Source organism: Stomoxys calcitrans, chromosome 4, assembly GCF_963082655.1.
Source record: "Stomoxys calcitrans chromosome 4, idStoCalc2.1, whole genome shotgun sequence".
Taxonomy (NCBI): domain Eukaryota; kingdom Metazoa; phylum Arthropoda; class Insecta; order Diptera; family Muscidae; genus Stomoxys; species Stomoxys calcitrans.
In genome coordinates this window covers 99812374-99835280 of record NC_081555.1, presented here as the reverse complement: position 1 = coordinate 99835280, position 22907 = coordinate 99812374, and the positions used below count along the sequence as shown (strand labels likewise).

Genomic DNA, 22907 nt, shown 5'->3' with positions numbered 1-22907 from the left:
GTTCAACTTGTAGTCATCTTGTACCTAAGAGTTATCAGATCTGATGTTATCGCTAAAGATTCATCACCCTTCTGAACTTTTTGTGGTGTACTATAAAGGGTGTAGAGCTTTGGATTAATGAAAAACTGAAATAAAATACAAAACTTAATAAAAGTAATCCATGCAGCGAAGAAGACAACCAGCGAACTGCTCAAGTACAGACGGCATCACAATGTCAAAGGAAGGTCGCTGGAGACTGCCCTGCACAAGAATTTTTCGATGTCAAGAAGGCGTTCAACAATAAGCGGAAGGACACACTGATCCAAGCCTTCGACCAGTAGCGGGTGGACCGAGTCCTCAGAGACTGGATAAACCCTATGCTAAGGAACAGGAGGATAGCTGAAGTAGGAGAGAAGCGGACGTGTTTTTATTTCGCTCCTCAAAGAAAAAACAAGTAAAAGCGTGCTCAGTTCGGCCGGGCCGAATCTTATATACCCTCCACCATTGATCGCATATGTCGATTTCTTTTCCCGGCATCTCTTCTAAGGCAAAACAGGATATAAGAAAAGATTTGGTCAGGTTTGGACCACAATTAGATTATATGTTGGAGACCTGTGTAAAATGTCAGATAATTCGAATAAGAATTGCGCCCTTTAGGGGCTCAAGAAGTAATATAGAGATCGATTTATATTGGAGCTGTATCGGGCTATAGACCGATTCAGACCATAATAAACAGGTATGTTGGTGCTCATGATAGAATCCTTCGTACAAAATTTCAGGCAAAACGGATAATAATTGCGACCTCTAGAGGCTCAAGAAGTCAAGATCCCAGATCGGTTTATATGGCAGCTATATCAGGTTATGAACCGATTTGAAACTTATTTGACACAGTAGTTGAAAGTAAGAATAAAATACGTCATGCAAAATTTCAGCCAAATCGGATAAGAATGGCGCCCTCTAGAAGCTCAAGAAGTCTAGACCCAATATCGGTTTATATGATAGCTATATCAGGTTATGGACCGATTTGAACCATACTTGGCACAGATGTTGGATATCATAACAAAATGCTACATGCCAAAATTCATTCAAATCGGATAAGAATTGCGCCCTCTAGGGGCTCAAGAAATCAAGACCCAATATCGGTTTAAATGACAGCTATATCAGGTTATGGACCGACGATGAACCTTAATTGGTAAACTTGTTGGATATCATAACAAAACATGTGGTGCAAAATTTCATTCCAATCGGATAAGAATTGCGCACTCTAGAGGCTCAAGAAGTCAAGACCCAAGATCGGTTTATATGACAGCTATATCAGGTTATGGACCGATTTGAACCATACTTGGCACAGTTGTTGGATATCATAACAAAATACTACGTGCAAAATTTCATTCCAATCGGATAAGAATTGCGCACTCTAGAGGCTCAAGAAATCAAGACCCAAGATCGGTTTATATGGCAGCTAAATCAGGTTATGGACCGATTTGTACCGAACTTGGCACAGTTGTTGGATATCATAACAAAACACGTCGTGCAAAATTTCAGCCAAATCGGATAAGAATTGCGCACTCTAGAGGGTCAATAAGTCAAGACCTTAGATCGGTTTATATGGCAGCTATATCAAAACATGGACCGATATGGCCCATTTACAATACCAACTGACCTACACTAATAAGAAGTATTTGTGCAAATTTTCAAGCGGCTAGCTTTACTCCTTCGGAAGTTAGTGCCTTGTGGGTGCCTTGGCACCTGTAATCGCGAGTAATGCTTCAAGCGCACAACTAGTCGTCAGACTAATAAATGGGGAAGAGACGGACGGATTTAAGTAAAGGTGGAGTTTCGGACTCGAATTCAGACAGCGACTGTGTCATCACAGCCGGGTGTAAGCAAGCAGACCGAGAAAGCGATCCGGTGCACGACGAAGGAGACAGAGGAGTATGTACCGGCAGCGTAATCGGGCAAAAGTGCAGGATGGTGGAAGGGATAGAACTGACATTCCAAGCACTTCTACGGAAGCTGGAAAGAGAATCAGATCTCCCGAAGAGCTTAAAACTGCTAAAATACCGAAGAAGAAAAAAAAGGCTCCCCGCTTTCAAGTACTCTGGGAAAACCAAGCCAGCCATCCCGCAATGGAGACTCCAGGCTGTGTGCTGCGGAGGTGGACAAAGTTGGAACAGGAACAAAGGAAGCGCGCACGTCCCCTCAGACTTCATGGAGGACTGTGACTTCCAAAAGGTCACAGGGAAGGGGAAAATGGTCGCTGAGAATGGTAAGGAGCCGCCCTCTTACGCCACAGTGGCAAGGAACTACAACAGAGATGAGCTGAGTTATGCAGTCATCAATATCGGCTGTGCATCCGGTAGGATTCCACCAGATCATCGGTCCCAAGTTGGGATCTGGCTAACGATCGGATTTTCGAACATGTGTGGAACTCAGTAGAGGGTCCACCCATACAAATGATGAGCTGCAAGTTTAGAGGGGACATCTTTACGCTGCGTTTTGCGTCGGCGGAATGTATTGATACCGTCAAAAAGCTCGTCAGAGGTATTCACCCTCCCTGGGAGGGAGCAAAGCTCGACCTTGTGAGAAAGGTGCATATCCCCCAGCTCACAAAAGCTACGGTCTTCATCAAGGGATGAGGCAGTAAATTTGCGACGGAATGCATGTTGGGATTCTTGGGCAAGCAAAACCAAGGTTTGGTCGCAGAGAAATGGGAGGTCTTCCACAGGGAGGAGAAGGAGGAAGGAACTCTCTTTGTGGTTGGTATTGATCAAGTCTCCGTGACAAGTTTGGCTAAGACTAAAGGCATGGCGCACTACGGGAGCAAAGCTGTCTTTTTCAAAATTGGGAAGACTAGGATAGGCAGAAATTTTCATTCTGCGACACTAGGCCGTGCAGTGGCAGATGACTCAACACCGCCCGACAACGAGACAATCACGGCATCTCTCGATATTGGAAAGACTAGGAGAAGCAATTATCCTAATACTAAAATATCAAGTAGTGCAGTGGCGAGAGACCAAACACAGCCTAACAAACGGGAACCCGACGACAGACCCATCACCGACTTAAAGATTCGGAATACTGGGATAGGCAAAGATCCTAATATTGAAACATTAGGCAGCGCAACTATAGGAGACTCAATGCAACCCAACGAACAGGGAGCCGATGATGGTACCATCACCTACTCCCAAGAAGCCCATTAACTTAAGATTTGGAAAGCTAAGATAGGCAAAGATCCTAGTATTAAAACAGCAGGCAGATCAGGGAGTGGAAACCAAATAAAGCTTAACGAACAGGGACCCGACGATGGAACCATTACCGACTTTATAAAAAGTCGGAAGACTAGACTAGGCAAAGAACCCACAACGATGACATCAGACAGTGCAGTGACTGAGAAATCAATGCAGTCTAAAGAACAGGGAGCAGACGATGAGATCATCACCTACTCCCAAGATGCCCATTTGCTGGAGGACCAATGATTGAGGTAATCCAGATAAACCTCCACCGGAGCGAGACTGCTACACAAGCACTGATGGAGAAAATCAGCAAGGGCAAGATTCATATTGCCTTAATTCAAGAACCATGGACGACAGGAACAAAGTTTCTGAAACTGAACAAAAATAACTACCAATTATTCTATGCTAACACTGGTACTCGGCGGAGGATCTGCGTTATTTTTCATAAAAATTTGAATTATATATTTTCCTCAGAGTTGTCAACGTCGGATGCAACAGTGGTGAGACAGGGAGACGGTGGAGCTTACATCACTTTATCTGCCTATCGACTCTCTGACACCGCCAACCACGCCGGAGCTGCAACGGCTGGTGAGGAAAGCAAAATAGACAGGAAACGAAGTACTAATGGGGTGGGATGCGAACTCTCACCACATTTCGTGGGGTAGTACCAACACTAATAAGTGGGACCAAGCCATGGCAGAGTTCTTGAATACTAACGACCTAATAACGCTTAATATTGGTAACACCGCTACCTTGCTAATAGGATTAGGGAGGAGGTATTAGATGTGACGATATGATCGAAAAATCTAATCGATGAGGTTCAGAATTGGATGCCTATGTCAAGGGAGGTCGGTGGAGACTGCCCTGCACGAGGTTGTGCATAATATAGAAGAATTCTTCGATGCCAAAACGTACACCCTGGCGGTATACATTGAGACATCGAGGGGGTGCTTTTAACAATGTGCGGACCGACACACTGATCCAATCCTTACACCAGTACCGGGTGGACCCGCTCCTTAGAGACTGGATAAACCATTTGCTAAGGAACAGGTGGAGAAATTGTGTGTCCCATGGCATAAATATAAGAGAGAAAGTGACACAAGGCATGCGAGAGGGGGGCATTTTATCTCCACTCCTATGGGTGACCTCCATAAATGACCTATTACGGATGATGACTGAGGAGGGATTTGACTACGTCTGCTGCGCAGACGATGTTATAATGCTTCTAAGGGGTAAGGATACGAACCAGCTTTGCACAAGGACCGAAAGGGATGGCATATGACGGGGCGAGATCTAGGGATCTCAATGTTAATCACGAGAAGACTGAAATCTGCTTGTTCACGAGGTAGACGAAGGTGGGCCAATTTGACGCACAACGTTTCCTCAAAAAAAAAAGGATTTCGATATCTGACAGGAAAGTGAATACTCATATATAAATATTGCGAACATATTTGATAATTTTTCCAGGAACAGGAACTTTCTTTCATAACTGCGTGCCGATGCAATATTGATTTATTTTTTATACCTACCACCATAGGATGGGGATGTACTAATCCAGTCATTCCGGTTGTAACACCTCGAAATGTTCGTCTAAGACCTCATAAAATATATATTCTTGATCGTCTCGACGTTCTGATTCGGAATAGCCATGTCTGTATGTCTGTCTGTCGAAATCACGATAGCGGTCGAACGAGTAAGGCTAGCTGCTTGAAATTTTGCACAGATACTTAATGTTGATGTAGGTCGTTGGGGAATGGAAATGGTCAATATCGGTTCAGATTTAGATATAGCTCCCATATAAACCTATCTCCCGATTTGACTTCTTGAGCCCCTGGAATCCGCAATTTTTGTCCGATTTGGCTGAAATTTTGCATGTAGTGTTCTGTTATGACTTCCAACAGCTGTACTCAGTACGGTCCGAATCGGTCTATAACCTGATATAGCTCCCATATAAACCGATCTCCAGATTTGACTTCTTAAGCTCCTGGAAGCCGAAATTTTTGCCCGATTTAAATGACATTCTACACGTAGTGTTCTGTTATGACTTCCAACGACTGTGCCAAGTACAGTCAGCATCGGTGAAGAACCCGATATAGCTCCCATATAAACCGATCTCCCGATTTGACTTCTTGAGGCCCTGGAAGCCGCAATTTTTGTCCGATTTGGCTGAAATTTGGTATGTAGTGTTCTGGTACGACTTTCAATAACTGTGCCAAGTTCGGGCTAAATCGGTGAAAAACGTGATACAGCTCCCATATAAACCGATCTCCCGATTTTACTTCTTGAGCTCCTGGAAGCCGCAATTTTTATCCGATTTGGATGAAATTTGGCATGTAGTGTTCTGATACGACTTCCAAAAACTGTGCCAAATATATAAACCGATCTCCCAATTTGACTTCTTGAGCCCTTACAAGCCGCAATTTTTGTCCGATTTGGCTGAAATTTTGGATGTTCTATTAGGACTTCCAACAACTGTGCGAAATACGGCCAAGTCAGTATATAACCTGATAAAGCTCCCATGTAAATCGGTCTCTCGATCATCGTTGTCCGGTTCCCAGAAGCTTTTTCCCAGAATTTTTGCTGGTTTGACAAAAGTTTGGTATGTAGAATAAAATTATGCCCTACAACGAAATTTATTGTGTATAGATTTTTAGGAGAATCTATAACTTAGCACGCTTGTACTTGTTTTATACCCACCACCATAAGATGGGGTGTATACTAATTTCGTCTTTCTGATTGTAACTACTCGAAATATTCGTCTGAGACCCCATAAAGTATATATATTCTTGATCGTCGTGAAATTTTATGTCGATCTAGCCATGTCCGTCCGTCTGTCCGTCCGTCCGTCTGTCTGTCGAAAGCACGCTAACTTCCGAAGGAGTAAAACTAGCCGCTTGAAATTTTGCACAAATACTTCTTATTAGTGTAGGTCGGTTGGGATTGTAAATGGACCATATCGGTCCATGTTTAGATATAGCTGCCATATAAACCGATCTTGGGTCTTGACTTCTTGAGCCTCTAGAGTGCGCAAATCTTATCCGATTGGGATGAAATTTTACACGACGTATTTTGTTATAATATCCAACAACTGTGCCAAGTATGGTTTAAATCGGATCATAACCTGATATAGCTGCCATATAAACCGATCTGGGGTCTTGACTTCTTGAGCCTCTAGAGTGCGCAATTCTTATCCGATTGGATTGAAATTTTGCATGACGTGTTTTGTTACGATATCCAACAACTGTGCTAAGTATGGTTCAAATCGGTCCATAACCTTATATAGCTGTCATATAAACCGATCTTGGGTCTTGACTTCTTGAGCCTCTAGAGGGCGCAATTCTTATCCAATTTGAATGAATTTTGGCACGTAGTATTTTGTTATGATATCCAACAACTGTGCCAAATATGGTTCAAATCGGTTCATAACCTGATATAGCTGCCATATAAACCGATCTGGGATCTTGACTTCTTGAGCCTCTAGAGGTCGCAATTATTATCCGATTTGCCTGAAATTTTGTACGACGGATTCTCTCATGACCATTAACATACGTGTTTATTATGGTCTGAATCGGTATATCGGTATCGATATAGCTCCCATATAAATCGATCTCTCTATTTTACTTCTTGAGCCCACAAAGGGCGCAATTCTTATTCGAATTGGCTGACATTTTACACAGGTCTCCAACATATAATTTAATTTAAACCGGACCATATCTTGATATCGCTCTAATAGCAGAGCAAATCTTTTCCTATATCCTTTTTTTGCCTAAGAAGAGATGCCGGGAAAAGAAATCGACAAATGCGATCAATGGTGGAGGGTATATAACATTCGGCCCGGCCGAACTTAGCACGCTTTTACTTGTTTTTTAATATACTGAATATTGCAACATAATTTCTTTCAGTGTACCAAAAATTTTAAAGAGCCTTGGATTTTTCTTTCAAAAAAGAAAAACTAAAAAAAAAACGGACGTACTTTTAAGAATATTTTTTTATATTCCTCATTCTTTTAAACAAACGTTAAAACCATGCCGTTCAGTTGTCTCACATTGCCGCTTTTTATTATCAAAATTAGCAGCTTGATGTTATTCATTGCAGCCTTCGTAAGTAGATCAACCTTCATAGTCGAATTGCCATATGTCAAATGCTTAATTTGCCGCAGACCTTGAAAACTTGGGATATTGCAACTCTCTATGGTCAATTCAATTCACATTGTATAGCCGGTTGGGAGATAACGGATAAAGTGGGTCCCCACTTGATGCTGATTATGATGTCTTGGATGCCGGATTTGGCGTTTATAGTATGCATTGGAATTGGCATGGCCTTTGAAAAGTGTAATATGGGAACAGATCCAGGGGTAAGAGGGGTGTATAGAAAATTTGCAATATCTAATAGTTCCTTTCCTCCTAAAACCTTTCTTAGACCATAGCTTATAATGTTATAGTGGGCATAAGTTGCCTGTGCTCCATGTTCTATATAACGGCCATTGAGGATTGTGGAAATGACGCCATTCCCATTGTGAAGGGTGTTGCTTTGCTAAGCGCTTTAGCTGGAGCATTGCATTTGATCAATGGTGCTGTATGTCTTATTTTTCTCCCACCAGAGGAAAGGTTTGGAAATTGAACATCTACATATGCCTTATGATTGTGAAATATTTAGTTTTTTCTCCTGCAGAAAGATTCGAGCAAGGAGACCTCAAAACTCGGAGACATCTTCATTAGCAGCATTGTAAATTAGAAAAATTGCACTAAAATCTACCATCTCCCTAATGCTACTGAGATTATATTGAGGCTAGCTAAATTTAAATGATCCGTCTTTTAGCACTGGACTACATGTTGTCAACAAATATAAATGACAAATTTTCAAAGGCCTTAAAACAAGTTTTTCTATTTCTTATATTGGGGTTGCCCAAAAAGTAATTGCGGATTTTTTAAAAGAATGTAAATGCATTTTTAATAAAACTTAGAATGAACTTTAATCAAATATACTTTTTTTACACTTTTTTTCTAAAGCAAACTAAAAGTAACAGCTGATAACTGACAGAAGAAAGAATGCAATTACAGAGTCACAAGCTGTGAAAAAAAATTGTCAACACCGACTATATGAAAAATCCGCAATTACTTTTTGGGCAATCTAGAAACAGAGAACCTTACGGTCTGCAGTCGGACAATTTTCGATTAATGGATAACTTGCTGAACAGGGCCGGCTGCGCCTTCTTTCATTCTCTTATTTTATCTGAGCCCTATACTGGCACGGTCAGGAAATAAGACCTGTTTGGGGGTGCTGGTACGGCCTTTCAAATATTTCGCCCCCAATGTGTTGTTATAGGCACATTTTTCACATGAAATGACGATCCTCGTCAAGCTCCTGTAGATAGGCAAGCTCGTACCTGTCCAAAGGACCGATCGCCCCGGGACAGGGTGGCCAACAACTCGTCTTGCCATATCGAAATCATAGGCACTTAGTATTTGTGTAAGAGCCGGTGCCGCCCGTCCTAACACTAAGACTCCGCTCGATACAGCTGATTGTCCGAGACTGACGTTAAAGCTACTCCGTATGGAGCAATCGACTATCCACAATCTGTGGACGCGTTCGGTAGCTCGCAGCTAAGCTTCTCGTGACAGCAATTAATACAAATTGGAGCTCAATGTTCCAGCCTGTGTGGTGCTCCCAACCGTCCCAATGTGGATATTATTGGGTTGCCCAAAAAGTAATTGCGGATTTGTCATATAGTCGGCGTTGACAAGTTTTTTCACAGCTTGTGACACTGTAATTGCATTCTTTCTTCTGTCAGTTATCAGCTGTTACTTTTAGCTTGCTTTAGAAAAAAAGTGTAAAAAAAGTATATTTGATTAAATTTCATTCTGTTTCATAAAAATGCATTAACTTTCTTTTAAAAAATCCGCAATTACTTTTTGGGCAACCAATTCATTGGTGCTCTACTCCCAAATACCTTTCATTTGAGCCTTATATAGCTATGGTCGGTAAATATGTCCGATATGGGGGTATTTTTGGGGGTAAATCGGACCCTCATATATCAGATTCGCACTCTGGTCTCAAATACCTTTCATTTGAACCCAATATTGTCATTATTGGTCTATATTTCTATTTAGCGGTCTGTGGAGGTGGAGCGGCCCCCCATATTCGGGATATTTGTGTGGTTTAGGGGGAGTTTATGAGGTGAGGCGTTCCTGAAACATTTGCCCATAAAACAGATATCCAATTTGCCATAGTCCACAAAAATGTCCAGTTTAAGGGGAATGCGGGGTCGGACGTACTCACGCCCTGAAAAAATATCAGCATTGTGCTATTCTCTCAAATTTCTTTTATTTGAGACCAAGTTGCCATTGGTCTAGGGGGAGTTTATGGGGTGAGAGGACACCCAAACATTTGGCCTCAAAATTGGATATCAAATTCGTTTTCTAGGGGTTTAGGGGGAGTTTATGAGGAGAAGCGTCCCTGAAACACTTGGCCATAAAACAGATATCCGATTTGCCATAGTCCACAAAAATGTCCAGTGTAAGGGGAATGCGGGGTCGGACGGACTCACGCCCTTAGCCCTGAAAAAATATCAGCATCGTGCTCTTCTCTCAAATTTCTTTTATTTGAGCCCCAGTTGCCATTGGTCTAGGGGGAGTTTAAGGGGTGAGAGGACCCCAAACATTTGGCCTCAAAATTGGATATCAAATTCGTTTTCTACTATCAAATACCTATTAGTTGAGCCTCTTATTGCCATAGCAGGCAAAAATGGCCGGTTTGAAGAGAGCTTAGGTGTCTATCCGTCCGTCTTCAGTTATCACTGTACAGCCTTCAAAAATTTTGATATTGAGCTGAAATTTGGCACAAATACGACTTTTTGATGCACGCTGGTTACGTTCTTGAACGGACCAAATCGGACCATATTTGGATATAGCTGCTATATAGACCGATTTGTTGATAAATGCTTTATTTTTTACACGATTTGAAACAGTGAGTAATTAAAGGCTTCCCGACATCTAAGCCAAATATGGTTCAGATCGGACTATATATAGCTGCCATATATACCGATCTGCCGAAGAAGGGTCTGAAGCCCAAAAAGGCTTTATTTATAACCCGATTTCGCTGAAATTTGCATCAGTAGGTTATTTTAAGCCTCTGGACATCTGACCTAAATATGGTTCAAATCGGACTATATTTAGATATAGCTGCCATATAGACCGATCTGCCAATAAAGGGTCTGAAGCCCATAAAAGGTCTATTTATTACCCTATTTCGCTGAAATTTGAAACAGTGGGTTGTCTTAGTTCTCCCGATATCCGTCCCAAATATGGATCTGACTATATTTAGATATAGCTGCCATACAGACCGATCTCCCGACAAAGGGACTGAAGCCCATAAAAGCTTTATTTTTTATCCGATTTCGCTGACATTTGAAACAGTGAGTAGTTTTAGACCTCCCGACATCTGACCCAAATATAATTAAGATCGAACTATATTTCGATATAGCTGCCATATAGACCGATACCCGATAAAGGGTCAAAAGCCCATAAAAGCTTCTTTTTTATCTGATTTCGCTGAAATTTTAAACAGTGAGTAGTTTTAGGCCACTCGCCCAAATATGGTAAAGATCGAACTGTATTTAGATATAACTGTCATATAGACCGATATGCCGGTTAAGGGTCTGAGTCTCATAAAAGCTTTATTTATTACCAGATTTTGTTGGAATTTGAAATACAAAATTCAACAGTGACTTATATTTATTAGACCTCTCAATTTCCGCGCCAAATTTGGGTGTAAAGTTATCCAATTTTCGCCGGATTGTGACGAAAGTGGGTTTTTTACGTATAAACCCAAGGTGGTGGGAATCCAAAGTTCTGGCCGGCCGAGCCTAATGCCTTTTTTTTGCATTGGTTATCTACATTCAAAATCATATTTCAAAGCAATCACTTAGAATACCGCATTTGTATACCCACCACATAGGATGGCTTACCGTCCTTGTCGATGCAGCCTACCAACCACTCATCCATCCATCGTCTCATCACTTCCCCGTCTTTACTACCATCCCCATTAAAATCCACATACACATCGATTATACAGCTTTTTTCGAATGTTGTGTCGTACCCAGGAAATCAATTACTAAAGAAATCCCAAAAAAAACGATACCTGGGTAGCTTTAATATTCCACTTCAGACCGTGAGGAAGAGCTTTTATATACTCTTTTCACCTGCAGTGTTGGCTCAATCCTGTAGGACTCTTAACCCCGGGTGAATATAATGCGTCCACCAACGCCCCCCACACATAGCCTAGGCTATGCATGGGAACCAATTCGAATTCACGTTAATTGGACAAAACTAAACTAAACTAAAACTCTTTCCGATCTATGGGTCACGGTACCCGGTTGCAATGCAACTGCACATCGAGCTTGCGCTCTACCCGCGATATGGGTCCAAACTCCCCACTGGGGCCTCACCATAGTCGGGCTGGGATCTAAATCCCAGGGGCTCCCGATTCCCGTGGTACCAGATTAGGGACTCCGGTCAGACCTCGTAGCCGAAGCTACTACCAGTTGCTCCCAACGAGACAGTTGCCACGGTGACTAACTTGTATCTTGTATCTATCCGTCTGAGATGGATTTATGCTTATACCACTTTCAGTAGCCCATTTCCATGTCATATGTAGGGTTTCCTGAAGTATATCTCTAAGAGTGCCGGGCAACTTTTCCTTAACCGCCACAACCGTGTCATCTGCATAAGCGACATCTTTGCAATTTTTTCTTCCAGAGACAATAATATATTGTTAATGGCCTTATTCCAAAGTAGAGGAGATAGAACACCTCCTTGAAGAGTTCCTCTGCTGACCAATCTTTAAGTTCCACAGATCCCAAGCCTGCAGTAATGCATCTTTTAGTAAGTAATTTATTAATAAATTTTCTTAGTGTAGAGTTGATGCCTAGAAAATCCAACTCCTTCACAATTGCCGTCGGTTTTTATACCCACCACCATAGGATGGGGGTATACTAATCTAGTCATTCTGTTTGTAACACCTCGAAATACTCGAAATATAGTGGTGGCTCGTTGGTTGGTTTTTTATTTTGCTTATGGACATATTGTTGTTGTTATATGTTGGCTGGCAAAGAGTGCCTGTCAACAACAAATTTGTGCTTTGTGCCGTTGAGATTCAAAATAAATTGTTGCAGGAAAATTAACAACTTTCGTAGTCGCTTTTTCGACCAAAGTTGTTGTTTTTCAAAATTATTTTTATCTGTGTGGCGACCACTATTGCCTATACACTGATTAAGTCGATTTTTTTATATTTGTGTGCACTCTTTGCAGCATATCAATCGGTACGTTGGTAATGGCGTCGGGAAAAAAGAAATACCACGGGCTCAAATCTGAAGAGCGTGTCGGCCATTGGAGATGTTTTCGCTGGGTGGTACTTTCTTCACGGATTGAGCTAAAGCTCTCTCGATTGGGATACAGTTACCTTTGGCAGTATATACTGTACGGCTAGGAGACTTTTTGGAAATTCGTACATTTAGGTATTAAAGTGTACAAAAATTTCGGCTTGTGAGGGGTCAAGAAGTCAAATCGGGAGATCGGTTTATATGGGAGCTATATCAGGTTATACACCGATTCGCACCGTACTTGGCACAGTTGTTAGAAGTCATAACAAAACACTACATGCAAAATTTCAGCCAAATCTGACAAAAATTGCGGCTTCTAGGGGGCTCAAGATGTCAAATCGGGAGATCGGTTTATAGGGGAGCTATATCAGGTTATAGACCGATTTGAATCGTACTTGGCACAGTTGTTGAAAGTTATAACAGAACACTACATGCAAATTTTCAGCCAAATAGGACAAAAATTACGGCCTGTAAGGTCTCATGAAATCAAATCAGGAGATCGGTATATATGGGAGCTATATCAGGTTAAAACCCGATTTCGACCGTAGTTGGTACAGTCGTTAGAAGTCATAACAGAACATAACATGCCAAATTTCAGCTAAATCTGACAAAAATTGCGGCTTCTAGGGGGCTCAAGAAGTCAGATCGGGAGATCGGTTTATTGGGGAGCTATATCAGGTTATAAACCGATTTCGACCGTACTTGGCACAGTTGTTCGAAGTCATAACAGAACACTACATGCAAAATTCCAAATCTGATAAAAATTGGGCTTTCCAGGGGCTCAAGAATTCAGATAGGGAGATCGGTTAATATGAGTGCTATATCAGGTTATAGACCGATTTCGACCGTACTTGGTACAGTCGTTAGAATTCATAACAGAACACTACGTGGAAAATTTCAGCCAAATCTGATAAAAATTGCGGCTTGTAAGGGCTCAAGAAATCAAATCGGGAGATCGGTTAATTTGGGCTATATATAAATCTGAACTTATATGCCCAGTTGCAATCCCCGACGAACTATATCAATACTTAGTACCTATGCAAAATTTCAAGCGGCTAGCTTTACGCATTCGACCGCTATCGCAATTTTAGACATCCGGGCGGTCGGACATGGCAAGATCAATTCAGAATGTCGAGACTGTCAAGAATATATAAACTCTATGGGGTCCTAGAACAATAGTTCCAGGTGTTACAAACGGAATGACTAGGTTAGAATACCCTTATCCTGTGGCGGAGGCTATGAAAATCGGTCTCCGCTCACTATAAGCGGCCATGTCATAGAAGATGTTCACAACTTTTCCTATATTGGCAGAAAAATTACTAAAATTACTAAGGAGGATCAGAATCATATGTTGATCTTAAAATCAACAAAGTTTGGAGATGCAGTAACATCTCACATAACACAAAAGTCAGAATCTTCAACTTACTTTTACTTTACTTTAATTGGCTATGACAGAATATTTGTTCTGCTAGCCGAACGTAGAATAGCGTTCCATGCGCCTTGATCTTCTGCGTTCATTCTAAAATCTTAGACACCAAGTTTTGAGGTGTATACCCACCACATGATCTTTCCAATCGGGCTTTTGGTCTTCCCGGTTTGCGCGTACCACCGAGTTTGCCTTCAAAAGACTTCTTTGCTGGAGCTTCTTCGTCCATTCTGACAACATGACATAGCCAACGCAGCCGTTGTATTTTGATGCGTGTAACTATGCTATCGTTGTCATACAGCTCGTGGTTCATACGTCGCCTTTATTCTCCATTAACGCAAACTGGTTCAAATATTTTACGAAGAATCTTTCTCTCAAATACTCCAAACACTGCCTCATCTGATTTCACAAGTACCCATGCCTCAGAACCCTATAACAACACGGATAGTATCAGTGTATCTTCAACAGTTGAGTGAAATCTGTTATGATATGACTGTACAACTTGAAGCTTGACACAAGTGACTTTCCACAAAAGTTATTATAAACCACTGCGTACGACAAATACTTCGAATTTTCTGGCCAAATCCTATTTCAAATGAAGAAATGCAAATAAGCACAAACATAACCCCTGTCGATGTAGATATCCGGAAGAGAAATGGGAGTTGGTAGGGTCGTATACTTTACCGGCCGCGCGGTAAAGGACAAGGACAGCGAAAGAGGGGACGGCCGAGAAACACATGAATACGCTGTACGAAAAGAGAGTTGGAATCAACCCATATATCGTGGATTCAAGCCAAATCTTTGGCCAACGATAGAGTTAGATGGAGAGAGCTTATACTATGTTCACACTGAGCGTTGTACTATTTGTCATATCCAATATACTTGCAAAACTTGGATTTCACAGATTTGTTTTATACAACTGTCAAATAAACCTACTTTAAGGCTTCATTAAGTTTTGTGAATAAGGCCGTGTAGATTTGCTAGAATAGAATATACACAAAAATTTCTGTGAAAATTAAAGAAAAAAAGTTTTTTTTTTATAGAAATTATGATCTGACAAATTTATTTTTATATTATTTTAATCTTCTTAACTCCTACCCCATAGTCACAAAATTTGAAGTCATATAAGCTATTTCTGTATAATTGTTGCTAAATTGACCATAAACACTAAACGTTTTCGCAAAATCCATTTAACAACCTTGTGTAAACAGTGTGATAATGAGCAGTTATAAATTTTAAATTGTTTTACAACTCAAAACAGCACCCATAATCGTAAAGTCAAATGATATAAATCAATTTACTACTGCCAGGCCATAAGCAATCAATGTCATAATGTAATTGGATTTGAAAACTGCAAAATTTATGGCCAACGACAAAGTCGTCAAAGCTGGTAAAGTTTTTATAGGTTTAAAATCGCATTTCCGCTGCCATAAGCGGTATTGCATATCAAATTCAAATTGTATTAGAAAATAATAAATGTAACATTGATCTTATTGGATGAGATGGATGATTTAGCTTTAAAAACAAGTTTATTATTACTTACATTTAGAAGATGCCATTGAAGATGTTGCGAAACTTGAAAGTCTTCCAGCCGGGAAGGTTCTGGAAATGCGGAAAAAATAAAAATGTCAATCAATTGGCAAATATGTATTACGTAGATCTTGTAAGGGGAATGCTAATTAAGGTAATTAGTCTATGTAATGTAATAGTTGAACATTTTGTTATCGAGAAATGTGGTTCTGTGGAAAATCTCCGCGGCGCCTCCTTTACTTTGTATGGAACAAAAGTTTCATTGAAATATTTATTTTTGACAATTAAAGCCCCTTTTAGTGAAATATTTACCATGCAACGAAAATATTGGGTTGCCCAAAAAGTAATTGCGGATTTTTCATTTAGTCGGCGTTGACAAATTTTTTCACAGCTTGTGACTCTATAATTGCATTCTTTCTTCTGTCAGTTATCAGCTGTTACTTTTAGCTTGTTTTAGAAAAAAAGTGTAAAAAATTTATATTTGATTAAAGTTCATTCTAAGTTTTATTAAAAATGCATTTACTTTATTTTAAAAAATCCGCAATTACTTTTTGGGCAACCTAGTATATCGCTTGACTAACAGTTTAACAATATAAGTGCTTTCATCTGAATCCCAAATGATCTTTATTAGTCTACGAATTTAAGTTTGGAAGTAAGGTGTACTCCATTCTTAAAATAGCCCGATATTGTCATTATGTCTGATTAAGGGGTGTTTTCGGGGGTGAGGTGGTCCCCCAGACACTTGGCCCTGAAAAATATCAGCATCGTGCTCTTCTCCCAAATACCATTTAATTAAACCCCATATTGCCATTGGTTTTGGGGGGAATTTATAGAATGAGGCGTCCCCCAAACATATGGCCCCAAAATTAGTTATCAAATTCGTTTCCTAATCTCAAATACCTTCAATTTGAGCCACATATTGGCATGGTCGAAAAATTTTTACCCTTTGGGGGGTGTTTTGGGGTAGGGGTGATGCCCTAAATACATGGTCCTACATTTGCATATCAAATTCGTATTCTAGTCCCCCAAACACATGGCCCCAAAAATGGTTATCAAATTCGTTTCCTAATCTCAAATACCTTTCATTTGAGCCACATACTGGCATGGTCGAAAAATTTTTACCCTTTGGGGGGTGTTTTGGGGTAGGGGTGATGCCCTAAATACATGGCCCTACATTTCAATATCATATTCGTATTCTAGTCCCCCAAACACATGACCCCGAAATTGGTTATCAAATTTGTTTTCTAATCTCAAATACCTTTCATTTGAGCCACATATTAGCATGGTCGAAAAGTTTTTACCCTTTGGGGGGTATTTTGGGGTAGGGGTGATGCTATAAATACATGGTCCTACATTTCAATATCATATTCATATTCTAGTCCCCCAAACACATGGCCCCAAAAATGGTTATCAAATTCGTTTCCTAATCTCAAATACCTTTCATTTGAGCCACATACTGGCATGGTCGAAAAATTTTTACCCTTTGGGGGGTGTTTTGGGGTAGGGGTGATGCCCTAAATACATGGCCCTACATTTCAATATCATATTCATATTCTAGTCCCCCAAACACATGACCCCGAAATTGGTTATCAAATTCGTTTTCTAATCTCAAATACCATTCATTTGAGCCACATATTGGCATGGTCGAAAAATTTTTACCCTTTGGGGGGTATTTTGGGGTAGGGGTGATGCCCTAAATACATGGTCCTACATTTCAATATCATATTCGTATTCTAGTCCCCCAAACACATGGCCCCAAAAATGGTTATCAAATTCGTTTCCTAATCTCAAATACCTTTCATTTGAGCCACATATTAGCATGGTCGAAAAGTTTTTACCCTTTGGGGGGTATTTTGGGGTAGGGGTGATGCCCTAAATACATGGTCCTACATTTCAATATCATATTCATATTCTAGTCCCCCAAACACATGACCCCCAAATTGCTCATCAAACTCGTTTCCTAATCTCAAATACCTTTCATTTGAGCTACATATTGGCATGGTCGAAAAATGTTTACCCTTTGGGGGGTGTTTTGGGGTAGGGGTGATGCCTTAAATACATGGCCCTACATTTGATATCATATTCGTATTCTAGTCCCCCAAACACATGGCCCCAAAAATGGTTATCAAATTCGTTTCCTAATCTTAAATACCATTCATTTGAGCCACATATTGGCATGGTCGAAAAATTTTTACCCTTTGGGAGGTATTTTTGGGTAGGGGTGATGCCTTAAAAACATAGTCCTACATTTGCATATCAAATTCGTATTCTACTCCCAAATACCTTTATTTGAGCCGCATATTGCGATGGTCGGTAAAAAATTGCTATTTTTGGGGTATTTTGGGAAAGGCGTAGACCCCCAGAAAATTGGTCCCGAAAGTGGGTATCAATTCTTGCTCTACTGACCAATACCTATCATTTAAGCCTCACATTGGCATGGTCGGTAAATATGCCCGATTTAGGGGCCTTGAAAATATATCAGCAAATCCAAATTGCATTACAAATTTTGCCCATGAACATTCCACTAAGGAACAGGGGCAAACTTCTCACATATCAATGAGTGCAGTCCGATTCAAGTTTTAAGCTCAATGATAAGGGGCCTCCTTTTTTATAGCCGAGTCCGAACAGCGTGCCGCAGTGCGACACCTCTTTGGAGAGAAGTTTTACATGGCATAGTACCTCACAAATGTTGCCAGCATTAGGAGGGGAAAACCACCGCTGAAAATTTTTTTCTGATGGTATCGCCAGGATTCCAACCCAGGCGTTCAGCGTCATAGGCGTACATTTATTTATTTATTTATTTATTATTATAGTCAATGGAATTCATATCCTTACAGACTAAGATTAAATTCAAAAAATATAAATATATTTACAAAAACTATGTTAGGGGAAAAGCGCAATATAAACTTGACCTAAATACTTCTTTAGATGTGCTAAAATCAATACTTGGCTTCGATTCTTTTTGAAAATTTAAATTAATTCGATTTAAATTTAAAAATGAGCGTGTTAGTGGTCCATTGCGGGCATAATTGCAACGATGAAATTTAATACTAAATAAATCAGTAAATCGTAAACTCCTTACTGGAACAGAAAACGGAACTAAAGCCAACAAATCGGGAGAATCGACACGATTATTAATCAAATCAAAAATAAATAAAGCAGACTGAAATTTTCTACGGCAATCCAAACTCTGTAGTCCCAGTAACAAACATCGCGACCGATATGGTGGATGCTCCAAAGGAAACAAAGGCCTAAGGGCAAATTTAGAAAAAAGTTTTTGAATTCGTTCAATACGACCGATATGCGAAATACAATAAGGATCCCAAATGATGGCGGCATACTCCAACTTTGATCTAACAAAAGTTGTATATAATATCTTGAAAGTGTTAGGATCAGAAAAATCAAAGCAATTTCTCTTAATAAAAGCAAGGACCTTATAAGCATCAGGTATTATATAGTCAATATGTGGAACAAAGGACAAGGAGAAATCAAAAATCACACCCAGGTCGCGAACTGAAGTTGATTTTTTAAGTACACAATTACCAATTTTAAATGAAGTTTGGATTGGATGACGCAATCTGTAAAAAGAGACGTGAGCACATTTCGATAAATTTATAAGAAGCTTGTTGCTAATACACCAACTCAGCAGATTGTCCAAGTCATTCTGTAAATCGAAGACATCAGACATAGACTCAATTTTATGAAATATTTTTAAATCATCAGCATAGAGCAGAAATCTAGATGTTGAAAAGCATGAGGAAATGCCATTTATGAATAAAATAAAAAGAAGTGGCCCCAAGATACTACCCTGAGGCACACCGGAAGTTTGAATATAAGGTGAAGATACAAAACTCTCCACCTTTACTGTACACACTCTGTTGTGAAGATATGAAGCGATCCAAGAAAGAAAATTGGAATGAAACCCTAATTCTTGTAATTTATCGAGCAATATAGAATGTGATACTTTATCGAAAGCTTTTGATAAATCTGTGTAAATGGCTTCAACTTGACAGCCACGTTCAAAGGCAGATAGGCAATATTCTGTAAAGAGAACCAAATTAGTTGAAGTTGATCTTCCTGAAAAAAATCCATGCTGATGGGGAGAAATAAATGATTTGCAAATAAAAAACAATTTTTTGTGAATAACATGCTCAAACACTTTTGAAACACACGACAATTTAGCAATTGGCCTGTAACAAGTTACATCGTCTTTTCTGCCACCTTTAAAAACTGGGGTAATTGATGCTACTTTCCATCTATTAATAAATATACCCTCCTTAATAGAGAGATTGAAAATGAAAGTTAAAATTGGAGCTACACAAATAGAACACTTTTTTAGAAAATAAGCACAAAGGCCATCGGCGTCGTGTTTAAAACTATTCTTAATATTAAAAATAGCGTCCAACACATCTTCATCCGAAACAGAAATATTTGCCAAATTAATAGCAGATACAGAATCAAGGACTGCCGCGCTACTTGTTACGGGAGAATCAAAATTAGATTTGAAAAAAGAAGCAAACATATTAACCACGTCCACACCAGATTTTGATGTACAGCCATTATATGTGAGAGTAGATGGGATATCAGATGTTTTCCTTTTAGAGTTAACATAAGACCAAAAGCTTTTAGGATTGGCTTTAATTTCATTCTCTTTATCCAGAATGTATTGCTTATAGAGGAATTTATTTAAAAAATTAAATTCACGTTGATAATGCTTGCATTGGACCAAATCTTCTGGATCACCATGCGCCAAAAAGCGCTTATGAAATTTATTTCGTAAATTTTTAAGTTTCTTAAGACCTGTCGTATACCAAGGCAGTTTATGTGGCTTATTTTTCTTAAACGGAACATTAGATTTAAGTATATCAGAGACTTTTTCTATAAAAAAATCATAACAAACTGATGATGTTTTATCATTAAATATTTTTATCCAATCAATGGAGCCAAGAATTGAATTCAACATATTAAAATCACAAACGTTATAATTTAGAGCCAGATTTTGAGACGGTGATGATTTTAGAAAGTTAAAATAACCTACTTCAACAACAATAGGCATATGATGTAGATTAGATGGGGAAATTGGAGCCAAACATTCATAAACATTAAATTTAAAATCATTTGGAACAAAAATAAGATCAAGAAATCGGTGAAGTTGATTAGAAAAATGATTAATTTGAACAAGATTTAAACTTAATAAAGTATCAATACAATTGACCTCGTAATCCTTGTTTACATTAGTGGGCGTTAAAAAATGATTGTCGTCAAATTTTGACCAACAAATGTTAGGTAAATTAAAATCACCCATAACACAAATATTAGCTTTCGACCCCATGCTTACTTCAATAGCAAAAATATTATCAATATGCTTCGAATAAATAGATGCACTACTACCTGGGGGTATGTAAGACAAACATAATACAACGCTAAGATTTAAACCATTTATGCATACAGCAATTTGGTCTAATAATCCGCTGTCATCATCCAAACCACATAAGTTTGACTTGTATTGAGATTTAACGGCCAAGAGCACACCACCTCCTCTAGAATATCCAGTCCTTGAAACATTTCTATCTTTACGGTAAACAGCAAATAAATTTAGATCGAAGAACTCAGCATCACAAAAGTCATCGTTCAACCAGGTTTCAACAAGAGCAATAACATCATAGTTCAATTGATTGGAGAAATCAAAAACATCCTTGGATTTCGTACGCATACCAGACAGATTATGGTAGTAAATTTTTAAACCATGCACCTCATTAATCAATGGGGAAGCGATTCCACTGCCATTTTTTGAAAATTTATAAATGGACGAATTCTAATATCAGTAGGCCATAACTTTGGGTTGATGACGTCATCGTAATGATTAGATGTAACACCAAGCTTAAAGTTGACGCGTTTTAAACTATTGATGTCAACATCTTTTTTCACAAGCACATAGCACTCCATATTAGACTTTGCAATGTTAGCATTCTTTTGAATAAAGTCAGTGATATGCTCGCTCGTAACTGATGGCTTAAAAGATGAAATATGCACCCATTTCTTAGAAATAACAACATCCAATTCATTTGTTGTATTATTTTCACCATAAATGACCTTATCCTTTCTTTTTCTACGCCTCTGGACACGCACCCAATTAGAATTAGGTAGGACGTTGGCTTCAAACACAGCATCATCATTATCAACAGCATTAGCATCTACTGTGTTAAGCGATGATACAGATGACGCGTATGGCACAACATGTTGGCTGTTGTTTACGTTCAACGAATGTTCGACAGCAGCAGCGACAGGGGCATTTGTACTTTGAACCTTACCAACAACATCACGGCTCCTCACTGCTGCAGTATTAAGATTGGAGTTATGTTGATGCCGTTGTTTTTTTTCAGTTTGCTTGTTGTTCTCTATTATTTGCTTCAATTCGTGCACTTCTGCTCTCAGTGAAGAGTCGATTAAGAGCTTGAGTTCTCTTACTTCAGTTTTTAAAGATGAAATGCCAGCAATTAGATTAGAAGTGAGACGCAAACAATCATTGCAGTTGAAAACTAAGTTCGCGTTTTTAATAAAAAGTTCGGCAATATTTGCATCAATGTCCGCACAGAAAAAATGATATTTAGCTCTACAAACGTGGCAGGCTATCGATTTGGCACTTAAAGCCTTAAAGCACTTGGCGCAAAGTGTATTAGGAGGGAGATCCATTAAAACACGACTGAACTATTTAACTGTCAGTGAACAACTGAACATGCTTACCTCTGCGCTACGGTGGCCTCCAGCCCCACATTGACATGGGCGGTAAATATGCCCGATTTAAAGGGCCTTGAAAATATATCAGCAACGTGCTCTATTCTCATATATTTGAACCCCATATTGTCACTGGCCTCAAAATTGGATACCAATTTCGTTTTCTAATCTCAAATGCCGTTCACTTAAACCCCTTATTGAAATAGCCAGCAAATATGTCCGGCTTGGGGTATGGGCCCTAAAAACTATGAATAGTGATCTTCACTGTCTTGAAGACCCAAATAGTCTTGGTGAGCAAATGCGTCCTATTTGGGGGTTGTAATGGTGATGGGACGTCCCCTAGACAGTTGGTCCCGAATGTTGATGTCAGATTCATGGTCTACTTCCAAATATCCTTCATTTGAGCAAAATTTTTCCATAGTCAGCAAATATGTCCGGTTTGGGGGTATTTTGGGGGATGGGGCGGCCACTCAGTGACTTGGCTTTTTATACCCTCCACCATAGGATGGGGTCTAATTTCGTCTGAGACCCCATAAAGTATATATATTCTAAATTGTCGCGACATTTTATGTCGATCTAGCCATGTCCGTCCGTCTGTCCGTCCGTCCGTCCGTCTGTCTGT

General features: G+C 39.6%; 3 protein-coding genes across 3 annotated transcripts in view; 1 reads left to right on the top strand and 2 right to left on the bottom strand.

Annotated features, from left to right (window-relative positions):
• Positions 1–22907, bottom strand: part of LOC106090816 (uncharacterized) — a 240974-nt gene that overhangs the window by 118174 nt on the left and 99893 nt on the right. Inside the window, exon 2 of the mRNA XM_059368382.1 lies at positions 15564–15622. The gene's annotated coding sequence lies outside the window, so the exon portion shown is untranslated. The remainder of the gene's footprint in view (positions 1–15563; positions 15623–22907) is intronic.
• LOC106090815 (uncharacterized) lies at positions 7208–8056 on the top strand. Its single transcript, XM_013257133.2, has 4 exons — positions 7208–7315; positions 7375–7569; positions 7635–7822; positions 7887–8056. The coding sequence occupies exons 1-4, from the start codon at positions 7241–7243 to the stop codon at positions 7942–7944; spliced, it is 516 nt and encodes a 171-aa protein (XP_013112587.2). The 5' UTR covers positions 7208–7240; the 3' UTR covers positions 7945–8056.
• On the bottom strand, positions 15566–22243 carry LOC131996990 (uncharacterized). Its single transcript, XM_059367213.1, has 5 exons — positions 21387–22243; positions 19755–21330; positions 19193–19643; positions 19094–19128; positions 15566–15622 (listed from the first exon to the last, which is right to left on the bottom strand). Exons 1-5 carry the CDS (start codon positions 22241–22243, stop codon positions 15566–15568), a joined length of 2976 nt encoding a protein of 991 aa, XP_059223196.1.

Excerpts from the sequence above, each read along its gene's own strand:
- LOC131996990 (XM_059367213.1), bottom strand. The coding sequence starts at position 22,243 with ATGGATCTCCCTCCTAATACACTTTGCGCCAAGTGCTTTAAGGCTTTA. Across the intron at positions 19,129-19,192 it reads TGACTTGGACAATCTGCTGA|ATTGCGTCATCCAATCCAAA; the intron begins GTTGGTGTATTA and ends CTCTTTTTACAG. Across the intron at positions 15,623-19,093 it reads CCAAACTTCATTTAAAATTG|AACCTTCCCGGCTGGAAGAC; the intron begins GTAATTGTGTAC and ends CCGCATTTCCAG.
- LOC106090815 (XM_013257133.2), top strand. The coding sequence starts at position 7,241 with ATGCCGTTCAGTTGTCTCACATTGCCGCTTTTTATTATCAAAATTAGC. Across the intron at positions 7,570-7,634 it reads ATATGGGAACAGATCCAGGG|ACCATAGCTTATAATGTTAT; the intron begins GTAAGAGGGGTG and ends AACCTTTCTTAG. Across the intron at positions 7,823-7,886 it reads TTTCTCCCACCAGAGGAAAG|AAAGATTCGAGCAAGGAGAC; the intron begins GTTTGGAAATTG and ends TTTCTCCTGCAG.